Source organism: Palaemon carinicauda, chromosome 7 (assembly GCF_036898095.1).
Source record: "Palaemon carinicauda isolate YSFRI2023 chromosome 7, ASM3689809v2, whole genome shotgun sequence".
Taxonomy (NCBI): domain Eukaryota; kingdom Metazoa; phylum Arthropoda; class Malacostraca; order Decapoda; family Palaemonidae; genus Palaemon; species Palaemon carinicauda.
This window is the reverse complement of record NC_090731.1, coordinates 60,508,155-60,518,629: the sequence shown is the minus strand read 5'-3', so window position 1 is coordinate 60,518,629 and position 10,475 is coordinate 60,508,155. Positions and strand designations below refer to the sequence as shown.

The 10,475-nt window shown below is 49.4% G+C and overlaps 1 protein-coding gene across 1 annotated transcript; it reads right to left on the bottom strand.

Annotated features, from left to right (window-relative positions):
- Positions 1–1,665: 1,665 nt before the first annotated feature.
- LOC137644315 (uncharacterized) lies at positions 1,666–7,607 on the bottom strand. Its single transcript, XM_068377304.1, has 3 exons — positions 7,506–7,607; positions 2,164–2,547; positions 1,666–1,881 (listed from the first exon to the last, which is right to left on the bottom strand). The coding sequence occupies exons 1-3, from the start codon at positions 7,605–7,607 to the stop codon at positions 1,666–1,668; spliced, it is 702 nt and encodes a 233-aa protein (XP_068233405.1).
- Positions 7,608–10,475: the final 2,868 nt, after the last annotated feature.

Below are 10,475 nucleotides of genomic sequence, written 5' to 3'. Positions count from 1 at the left end.
TCGGACATAGCATCGCGACGCTTCAACACCGAGTTGGCCCACAGGGTGGTAACCTGGTGCGCCAAAAACTCGATGGAGCGGGTGCTCGAGAGCAAGAAGGTCTCCAGGGCCTTCCTATTGGTCTCCTTGGACAAGTCCTCCGAGCGCAATAGGATGCCCAGAGATCCTAGCCAAAAGTCCAGCCACGAAGTGGCCTGCTGGCACACTTAGCGACCTTCTCGTGGCTAAGGATCTCTGCCGCCGAGAACGACACCTGCCGGGCAGAGAGCTTCTCAAGGGAAACTCCCTTCGCCAGCTCCTCCACAGAGTGATGGAGAGGAAGAGCGAGGCTGGACTCAACCAGAATCTCGAATTACCTCCTCTGCTGAAGACGAGGAGGAGGGATGAGCTTGTTCCCGGCAGCGGAACGACTGGAGGAGGCAAGAAGCGCGAGCTGAGCGTTGGCCCTAGCTCTGGCACTCTTCAGACCCCGAGACCAGAGCAGAGCCGCACTGGACTTCGGGGCCTTCCGAACGTCAAACACTTCATCTAAGATCGTGTCTTTGCCTTCACGGGGGGCGATGACTGGATCCATAAGCTCGTTAAGTTGCCTTATCAGGCTTAGGACCTGCCAGAAGGCATGTTCGGATTCCTGCTGATCTCCCTGCGGGCTAGCAGCTAAGTCTCCTGCCCCAGGGATCTCTTCCTGGGGTGAAACAATGACATTCACCCGGGGAGCCGTGGGTTCCTGGCAAATCCTCGAAGAAGATTTCGAGACAGTCTTGGAGTCCTTGGATTCCCTCATGGGAGGGATACAGGATCCCAACAAAGAGGTTTGGGGAGCTCCTTCCTCACGAGATGATTCTCCTCCATGAAGCGAAGTCTCCCCCCTTGGTGCCGAGGGGAAGACTACCGCCCCACTGGACTCGCTCGAGGACGGAAAGGCCTCGTCCACGGGAGAAGGAGAAAGCACTCGAGCTGGAGAAGGGGCCTTTGCGACAGACCTCTTGAGAACCAACTTCACCATGGGGGAAATCACCACGAAATCCACTCCTCTCTGTCTCTTCAGCGTAGGAGAGACAGCCGTTGGTTTGTTACCCTGGTCGGCGAGTGCTGGCTTCATAACCCTCACTAACGCCCGTGCCAGAGGACCAAACCAAGTCTGTTGCTCCAAGGACACAGAGTCCGAAATCCTCGCTAAAGGGAAAGGGATCGGGCGATCCTTTGGAGTGGACACCACAGTACCTGCCTGAAAAGAAGGTGGGGAAGAAGGATGTACTAACCTCTCCTCAGTAATATCCTTGTCCTGCACTACAATCCTGTGTTTGGGTGGAGGAGATCCCGAGCGTTGTCTAGGAACACGCGTTCCTGCTGCTACCACAGGCTGCGAAATTCGCAGCGAACGATGGTCGCGTGAGGGCGAGGGGTCGCGCGGGCGCACAGGTGGATGATCGCGCGGGCGCGCAGGCGAGGGGTCACACAGGCGAATGATCGCGCGGTCGCGCAGGCGAATGATCGCGCGGACGCGCAGGCGAGTGGGCACGAGGGTGGGCAGGTGAATGAGCGCGTGTCCGAGGCGGCGAACGAAAGCGTTGGCGCGATGGCGAGGAAACGCGCTGCCCGCGTGGGTGAGGAAGATCGCTGGCGATGTAGATCAACAGGCGATCAGTGGTGAGCTGGCGAGCGCTAACGCGCAGGTGGGCGATGGCGCGTTGTGGCATGGTGACGCATTGCCGAGCGATAGCGAGCAGCACGCGCCGGTGAGCGATCACGCGATGGAGAGCTAGTAGATGGAGAACCATGTCCCTTCAGAACCTCCGGTTGACAAAGCGTTGGAGAACGCATGCGCGCAGGCTGTAAAACACGCGGGCGGTCCAGAGATCGCCGAGAAACAGATGATCGCTGACGCGTAGGAGAACGCTGGTAAATAGGCGATACCAAAATCGCCTGTGCGCGCTGGCGAGCAGGTGATCGCTGGCGCGTAGGCGATCGTTGACGCGTAAAAGAACGCTGATGAATAGGTGATACTAAAATCGCCTGTGCGCGCTGGCAAGCAGGTGATCGCTGGCGCGTAGGTGATCGCTGGCGAGCAGGAGATCGCTGGCAAGCAAGAGATTGCTGGCGAGCAGGAGGGCGACACGTGAGATCCTGTGAAGGAACAGGTGGCGCGGCGCGTTCACGAACAGGAACAGGAAGAACGCGGGCGCGTTGGCGAACATGTGCTTTTGACACACGCGCTGGGGAACGTGAACGTTGTTGCGTAGACACAGGATGAGAGAGCTCAGGAGACTGATGGCGAGCAGGGAGCTCAACAGGAACTGCAGGATGGTCAGAGACTACAGGACGATGATCCTCAAAAGAGTGCTGACGCTTAGAAGAGAGCTGACGAGCAGAAGAGAGCTGACGAGCAGGCGAGCGCTGACGAGGAGGGCGAACATCAGGAGAGCGCCGACGAACGGGCGAGCGCTGACGAGGAGGGCGAACATCAGGAGAGCGCAGACGAACGGGTGAGCGCTGACGAGCAGGAGAGCATTGACGAGCAGGAGAGCGCTGACAATCAGGAGAGCGCTGATGAGCAGGAGAGCGCCTGTGCGCTAGCACTGCACGTGGAAGGGAAGAATCCCTTTGCCCCGAAGGAACCGTTGCCCGTCGGGTGACGAGTTCCCCAGAAGGTGAAGATCTGGCAGGAGTTGGAGAACGGTCTGCAGAGAGGTCCAAAGGAGCAGGAGCTGTAGGCTGAGTACGACGAGGAGAGTCCCCTTCGGAGGAAGAAGATCTAAAAAGGCGCCTCTTAACCCCCTTATAAGGGGAAGGGAGGCCCTTGCGACGCAGCGGACGGTGAGCCTTACGGCGGAGGCGGCCACGGGGAAGATCATCAGGACCATCAGTCCTCCGAAGGGGAGTCTAAGTCAAAGCACTTCCCTTAGAAGGAAGCTGAACAGCAGAAGAGCCCGAAGGACTCACTTCCCCCTTCGAAGGATGTAAGGAAGGGGGAGGAGAGCCCTCAGCACCATCATCCTCAACTACACCTGCAGAGGATTGCCCAGCCACGTCGGAGGCCTCTGCCACCACGACGTCGACGATAGACAGAGGGTCTACCTCTGCTACCGCCGGCGACTGCTTAACAGCGGCCCCCAACGAGACAAGGTCAATAAAGGCGACCCTGGAGGGCAAGCCCTTAAGCCCCAGGGAAGCCCAAATCTGTAAGAGATCATCATTATCAACAACCTCCCCCGGAGGAGGAGGGGGAACCGCCCCGATATGGGAGGCGACGCCCTCTACTCCCACCCAAGGTCGGGAAACAGAACTAGGGCCTGCGCTACCACTCGGCTGACTCTCCTTAGGAGCCGCTCTTGGACTTCTTCTTACGCCGGCGGCCAAACCTCTCCCACTGGGAGGCAGACCACTCCATACACTCACAACACATGTTCTCCTGGTCACACCGTCGGCCCCGACACCGAGGGCAAAGGGTGTGAGGGTCCGTATCTACGGCCGACATAAAGGTCCCACAAGGGAGGCCGGCAACACTAGGGCTCGTACGCATTGTAAAATAATAATAATGAAGGTCAACTTCCAACCAACACAAGCTGTAGAAAGAAAAAGCAGAAAAATTAAAGGCTGTCATGAGGACGGTGAACAGACACGTCTGATCACCGCCGAGCCAAAAGTGAAGAGAAGCAAGTCACCGGTGTGTGGGGGGGGGGGGGGGGGGGGGGGGGGAGGGGTAGCAAGCTACCCTTTCCCCTACCCCCGCTAACTAGCGCGGGGGTAATTAACCCTCGTTAAAACTATTGGCTCATCATTTCAGCTGCGCTAAAAGGTAAACCCAATGTAAATAGCGTGGTTTGTATTTCGGTTACGAAACAAAGGAGCATTTCACGACACGAGACAGGTCGAGCCCAGAAAGAAGATTTCTTATGCCTACCACCATCTTTCCTTACTGAGAAACAAAACCTAGAAGGCCTAACTAAATTAGAGAAGGATGATAAATATTGTATTCTTCTGAAGAGTAACTATCATGTCTCCTCTAAGTAGAAAACAATGAAAGGATTTATCGATAACATACTCCGTAAAATGAAAGAAAACAATAATTACTGTACCTAAAAAGACACCCAGTTGATGAACTTTGTGCGCTTTCACTCTCAGTAAAGGAAACACTGCGTCGTTAGCTTGAGAATGTGCTTCTACAATTAACTCTCTCAGAAAATTCAGTTCTGAGGAGATAATATCTTAATGCCCGCACGGGACATAAGAGTCATTCTTCTTCTTCCTAGCCTATCAAGTTTGTCAGGTTTTTGAGAACATGTTGTCAAACAAAATATACAGTTATAGAGGCAATCATTTCACATTTGGTTTACCCCTCCTCTGTATGTGAGGGGCTAGCCAGTGTTCATTACACAGAAACAGATGTCTGGTTACCTGTGGGCGGAGTTTGAAACGTTCGTAAACGTAATGAAAAGTTGCCCGCGCTGTTGCTATCGTTCTTTTAACGTCAGCTAACAACGTTCCCTCGGAACTAATTGTTCGAAACAATAACCATGTAAGAAGAGAACAAAAGGTCTCGGAAGCCTATCGTGTAAAAAACAAGTCGTTATACCCAGGGTACAATGACGGGGGAGGCTGCCTCCATCAAACGGTAGAACCGAGTTTAAGACAATAACCTCGAGGTTTTGTCTTGGCTAGAGCGCATACTCCAAGACGGCCGTAGGCCTTCATGAAGTTTAAACAACACCCATTGAAGTTCTGTAAACACTTCTCAAGAACGAGTCTCCCGAAAAGGGTAGGGTCTCGTATGTGGGAGTTTGCTTCAAGAATGCCAGACATAATTTCCATCGACCACTTACCCGAAGGGGTTGCCATTGAACCCTTTCTCGCTAGTGAGAAAAACTACCGTCTACATCAGGCAAGGCCTGGCAGGGAAATGAACTGGAATGTAAAGAATTTTTTATTCCTTGCTCATTTCCGTCTGCAAACCAAACCACTCGAAGTGGGAAGGTGGAGGAAAGATGACGGTGGTTCGTTCAAAAACGAAAAGATCGGTGCAGGGGAAACCAGACTAGTTGATATAGTAATCAGCTGGGAGTGTAAAGTGACGTAACAAGTCACACCTTTGGAAGGTCCATCCCATAGAGGGGGGAGGTCGACCATAGAGTTTTCAGAAACCTCTGGATCGCGGAAAGCGAGAGATTCGGATGAGAACCTATGGGTTCAGAATCTATTTGTGAATACCTTTCTCATCACCTTAAGGAATGTTGTGCCGAGAACCCACAGGAACTCTGTCGCTGATTCCTGACGGAATTTTCAGGACTCGTGTTACATGACCAGGACCCAAAGGAACTGTGTCATAGTTACCTGTAGAAATTCGTTAACCCTTAGGCAGCAGGCATCCCTCTGCCATTAGAGTAAAACTCTGGATGATGATGGGCACGCGCAAACAATTCACGGGACGAGAGTCCGAAAACTCTGTCATAAGAGTAAAATGATATTTTCATAGTAAAATAAATTTTTTAACATACTGTACTTACCCGGTGGATATATATAGCTTAAGTCCCTGACGTCACAGCAAAAATTCAAAACTCGTGGCAATCGCAGATTGGGTAGCTAGATGTACTACTAGGGCCACCACTCGCCAGGTAACTGTAACTATTCCATGAATCCTCAGATCTACCATGCCATAGGTCTCTAGAAGGGAGGGAGTTTAATTATACATATCCACCGGGTAAGTATGTTCAAAAATTTACTTTATTATGAAAATATTTTTAAACATCTGACTTAGCTGGTGGATATATATATATAGCTGATTGACACCCTTGGTGGAGGGTCAGAGACAGCCAACATTGTTGGAATATTACTCAAGAGTTTTTTAAAAAAACAAGCTTAAGGGTTCGTACCTGATAAGGAAGCTGACTTTTATGATTCTCTGCCTCATTAGTTCGCTATCCTTATGAGATCCAGCAATCCTCTCAGGGGGCTGAAAGACCCCTAGGAGTTGTCAAAACGGTGTTATTACCTCACTATGACAGGTCCTCAACCAATACCCTTGTTCTGGGGCGCTCTCAAGAAACAAGTTTGACCACCTGCTAAAATCAATGATTGTGGAAGACTGTCGACCAATCTCCACAAACCACCATAAAAAAAAACAATAGTTCCAAGAGAAGAAAAAAGGTATTAGGATTAGGGGAATGTAGTGGTAGAGCTTTCACCCACTACTGCACTCGCTGCTATGAATGGTCCCAAAGTGTAGCAGTCCTCGTAAAGATTCTGGAATAATTTTAAATAATGTGAGGCGAGATTTACCCCTCCAAAAAGTTGTGTCCATAATGCTCTGTAAAGATCGATTCTGCTTGAAAGCTACAGAAGTTGCAACAGCTCTGACTTCATGTGTCTTCACTTTCAGCAGCTTGAGGTCTGCCTCACCGCAGTGAGCTTAAGCCTATCTTATCAAGAGCCTGATAAAATATGACGAGGCGTTCTTTGCCATTGGTAAGGATGGCTTCTTGATCGAACACCAGAGAGCTTCTGACTTGCCTCATAATTCTTTAGTTCTGTTTAGACAGAACTTAAGTACTCTTACAGGGCACAGGACCTTCTCCATTTCCTCTCCAACCACATAGGAAAGGTTTGGAATCTCGAAAGATTTCGGCCATGGAGGAGATGGGCGTTCGTTCTTGGCCAGGAAACAAAGTTGTAAGGAGCAGATAGCTTTGCTATTCCTGAAGCCAATAGTCTTGCTAAAGGCATGAACTTCACTGACTCTTTTGAGAGTAGTGGAAGAGGATACTAAGTTAGCTCTGCACCAATCTCGAAAAACCTGCCATTTGGACTGGTAGACCTTGATAGTAGAGGTCCTCCTTGCTCTAGCAATAGCTTTAGCTGCCTCCTTCGAAAAGCCTCTAGCTCTTGCGAGTTTTTCAATAGTATGAATGCAGTCAGACGTAGAGCTGGAAGGTTTTGATGGAACCTTTCCAAGTGCGGTTGTCTGAGTAGATCTACTCGTATTGGCAGACTTCTTGGTATGTCAACCATCCATTGAAGTACCTCTGTAAACTATTCTCGAGGGCCAGAGGGGAGCTACTAGTCAATCTGGTTCCCTCGTGAGAGGCAAACTTTTGTAAAACTTTGTACAGGACTTTGAATGGAGGGAACGCGTACAAATCCAGGTGAGACCAGTTCAGTAGGAAACCGTCGATGTGGACTGCTTCTAGATCTGGCACTGGGGAGCAGTGGGTCTCTAGCCTCTTCGTTTTAGAGTTTGCAAAAAGGTCTATGGACGGACGACCCCAAATCCGCCACAGTTTCTTGGAAACTTCCTGATGCAGTGTCCATTCCGTGGGAATAACCTAGTTTCTCCTGCTGAGGCTGTCTGCCATCACATTCTTCTCTCCTTGGATGAACCTTGTGAGTAAGGTTACATTCCTTTTCTTTGCTCAAACTAGAAGCTCCCTTGCAGCCTCGTAAAGGGACTCCGAGTGTGTTCCGCCTTGCTTGGAGATGTAGGCCAAAGCTGTGGTGTTGTCGGCGTTTACCTGCACCACCTTGTTTAAAACCGAACTTTCGAAACCTTGAAGGGCCAACAGGACTGCTAACAGCTCCTTCTGGTTGATGTGGAGGCTCTCTTGATCTTTCATCCACAGACCCGAGCTCTCCAGCTTGCCCAGTGTTGCTCCCCACCCCGAGTCCGAGGCATCAGAACACAACACAAGGTCTGGGCTCCTTTGCTCCAGCGAGAGACCCTCCCGAAGTTTGATTGGGTCGTTCCACTAATGGAGGCAACTTTTTACAGACTCTGGAAGTGGAATATTTTCCGTCTCTAAACCCTTCTCCTTGTCCCAATGGTAATTGAGGTAAAATCGAAGAGGGCGGAGATTGAGTCTTCCTAGGGAGACAAACTGCTCCAGTAAGGAGTGTGTTCCAAGCAGACTCATCCACTGTCTTACCGAACATTTTCTTTTCTCTAGGAAGAGAAGGTAAAATTGAAGAGGGCGGAGATTGAGACTTCCTAGGGAGACAAACTGCTCCAGTAAGGAGAGTGTTCCCAGCAGACTCATCCACTGTCTTACCGAACATTATCTTTTCTCTAGGAAGAGACAAAGCTTTAGGAGGACTTGTTCTATCCTTGTAGGAGACGGAAAAGCACGAAAAGCTAGTCAGTGAATCTCCATCCCTAAATAAAGAATCTTCTACGATGGAATCAGTTGGGACTTCTGTGTTGACAAGAACACCCAGTTCCCTTGACAATCTCAGTGTCATTTGTAGATCCTCCAGACAGCGATTGAAGAAAGATGCTCTGAGTAACCAGTCGTCCAAGTACAGGGAGGCTCTGATACCTGTTGAATGCAGGAAGCTCGCCACATTTAGCATCAGCTTTGTAAAAATGAAAGGAGCGGTGCTGAGGCCGAAACACATGGCTTGAAACTGGAAGAGTTCCTTCCTGTAAACAAACCTCAGGTAACGTTTGAAACTCGGATGTATGGGGATATGAAAATAGGTGTCCTGGAGGTCTAACGAGATCATCCAGTTGCCCTTTCTTACTGCTGCCAGCACAGTTTTCGAAGTCTCCATCGAGAACTTTGTTTTCTGAATGAAAGCGTTGAAGGCACTTACTGTACATCCAGGACTGGTCTCCATCCCCCCCGAGTTTTTGGGGACCAGGAATAGGCGGTTGTAAAATCCTGGTGACTGTAAGTCCTGCACCCTCTCTACTGCCCCTTTTCCCAACAAGAGGGTCACTTGTAGCAGCAATGCTTGCCTCTTTGAGTCCTCTCGGTATCTGGGAGAGAGATCTATTGGATCTTGAATTAGTGGGGGGTTTCTTTATGAAAGGGATTTTGTAACCCCCCTTCAGCAAAAGAACGGACCAAGGGTCTGCTCCCCTTCTCTCCCAAGCCTCCCAGAAGTTGTTCAGTCTGGCCCCTACCACTGTCTGAAGGCAAAAGCAGTCAGACTCTGCTTCGCCCAGCTTTAGATACCCTTCTTTTTGCTCTTCCGTCGGGTCTGGAGTTACCCTTACTGACGGGTCTACCTCGAAAGGGCTGTGTAAACTGAGGCAATGGCGTTTCTACTTTAGGTTTATGGCTAGTAAAAGAAGTCGAAAGAACTTTCCGTGCTGTCTTGGCGACCAAATCATGGGTGGCCTTCTGAGTTGAAGAAGAAGCTACCTCTTTCACAAGTTCCTGGGGAATCAGAGATGGAGACAGAGGTGCAAACAGCAATTCAGACCTCTGACAAGGAGTGACACCCAAGGAAAGGAAAGAACACATCTGTGCTCTTTTCCTAAGAACTCCAGCCATAAACAGAGCTGCTAATTCATGACCCATCTTTAACAGCTTTGTCCATACACGACATTATCTGAATAATACTGTCCCGTGCCATAGTTCTCAAAAGTTGAAAATTTCTTCCCCAAGGCTCCCAGAGTCCAATCGAGGAAGCTGAACACCTCAAAGGCTCTAAAGATGCCTTTGAGAAGATGGTCCAGTAAATCTACATTCGCTTGAAGCTCAGCTTCACGCCTGGAAGCTTGACGTTTGAGGTTAAGTTTATCAGATTTACGACGTCCAAGCTGCGAAGCTTCCTGATGATCGGGAACTTGTTGAGTTACTCCTTTATCCGTAGAGTGAAACGAGGAAAGCTTAAGCAGCATGTCCTGTAACAAAGACAACTTAGGATCAACTTGCGGTGAAGTTGAAGCAGGAACGTCTGCAACAAAACCGCCTTCTCCATCCCAGAAGACGGTTGCGGCGAACCATGAACAGACAGAATGACAGATTCAGGAATGTGATATTTTCATTATAAAATAAATTTTTGAATATACTTACCCGGTGAATATATAAATAGCTGACGTCTCCGTCGGTCGACAGATTCCAAAAACTCGCGAGCGATCGCCATGAAGGCTGCCGGGAGTGCCCACCAGCGCCGACTATCGGCCAGATACCGCATATACTTCTCAACCAAACCAGTTTTTCACAGTCCGTAGGGTCTCTATCGGAAAGGAAGGGAGGGCCTTTAATATTATATATTCACCGGGTAAGTATATTCAAAAATTTATTTTATAATCAAAATATCATTTTTAAATATTAAACTTGGCCGGTGAATATATAAATAGCTGATTCACACCCATGGTGGTGGGTAGAGACCAGTATTAAAACAATAAAGGCGTATATGCTCAAGAGTTTTTGACAACTATTCAAAAAACAAACTTAAGTATAGGTACCTGGTAAGGAAGCTGACTCTGATAATTACTCTGCCTCATTAGTCCGCTATCCTCACGAAGCCCAGCGATCCTCTTAGGATGCTGAAAGACTCCCAGGAGCTGCTATATCCAGGGTGAACACCCCTATAACAGGACCTCATCAATACCCTTAATCTGGGCGCTCTCAAGAAACAATATTTTGACCACCCGCCAAATCAAAAAGATTGCGAAAGACTTCTTAGTCTCCCGTACAACCCAAAATAAGATTAAAAATTTCAAGAGTAGATTAAAAGAATATTGGGATTAA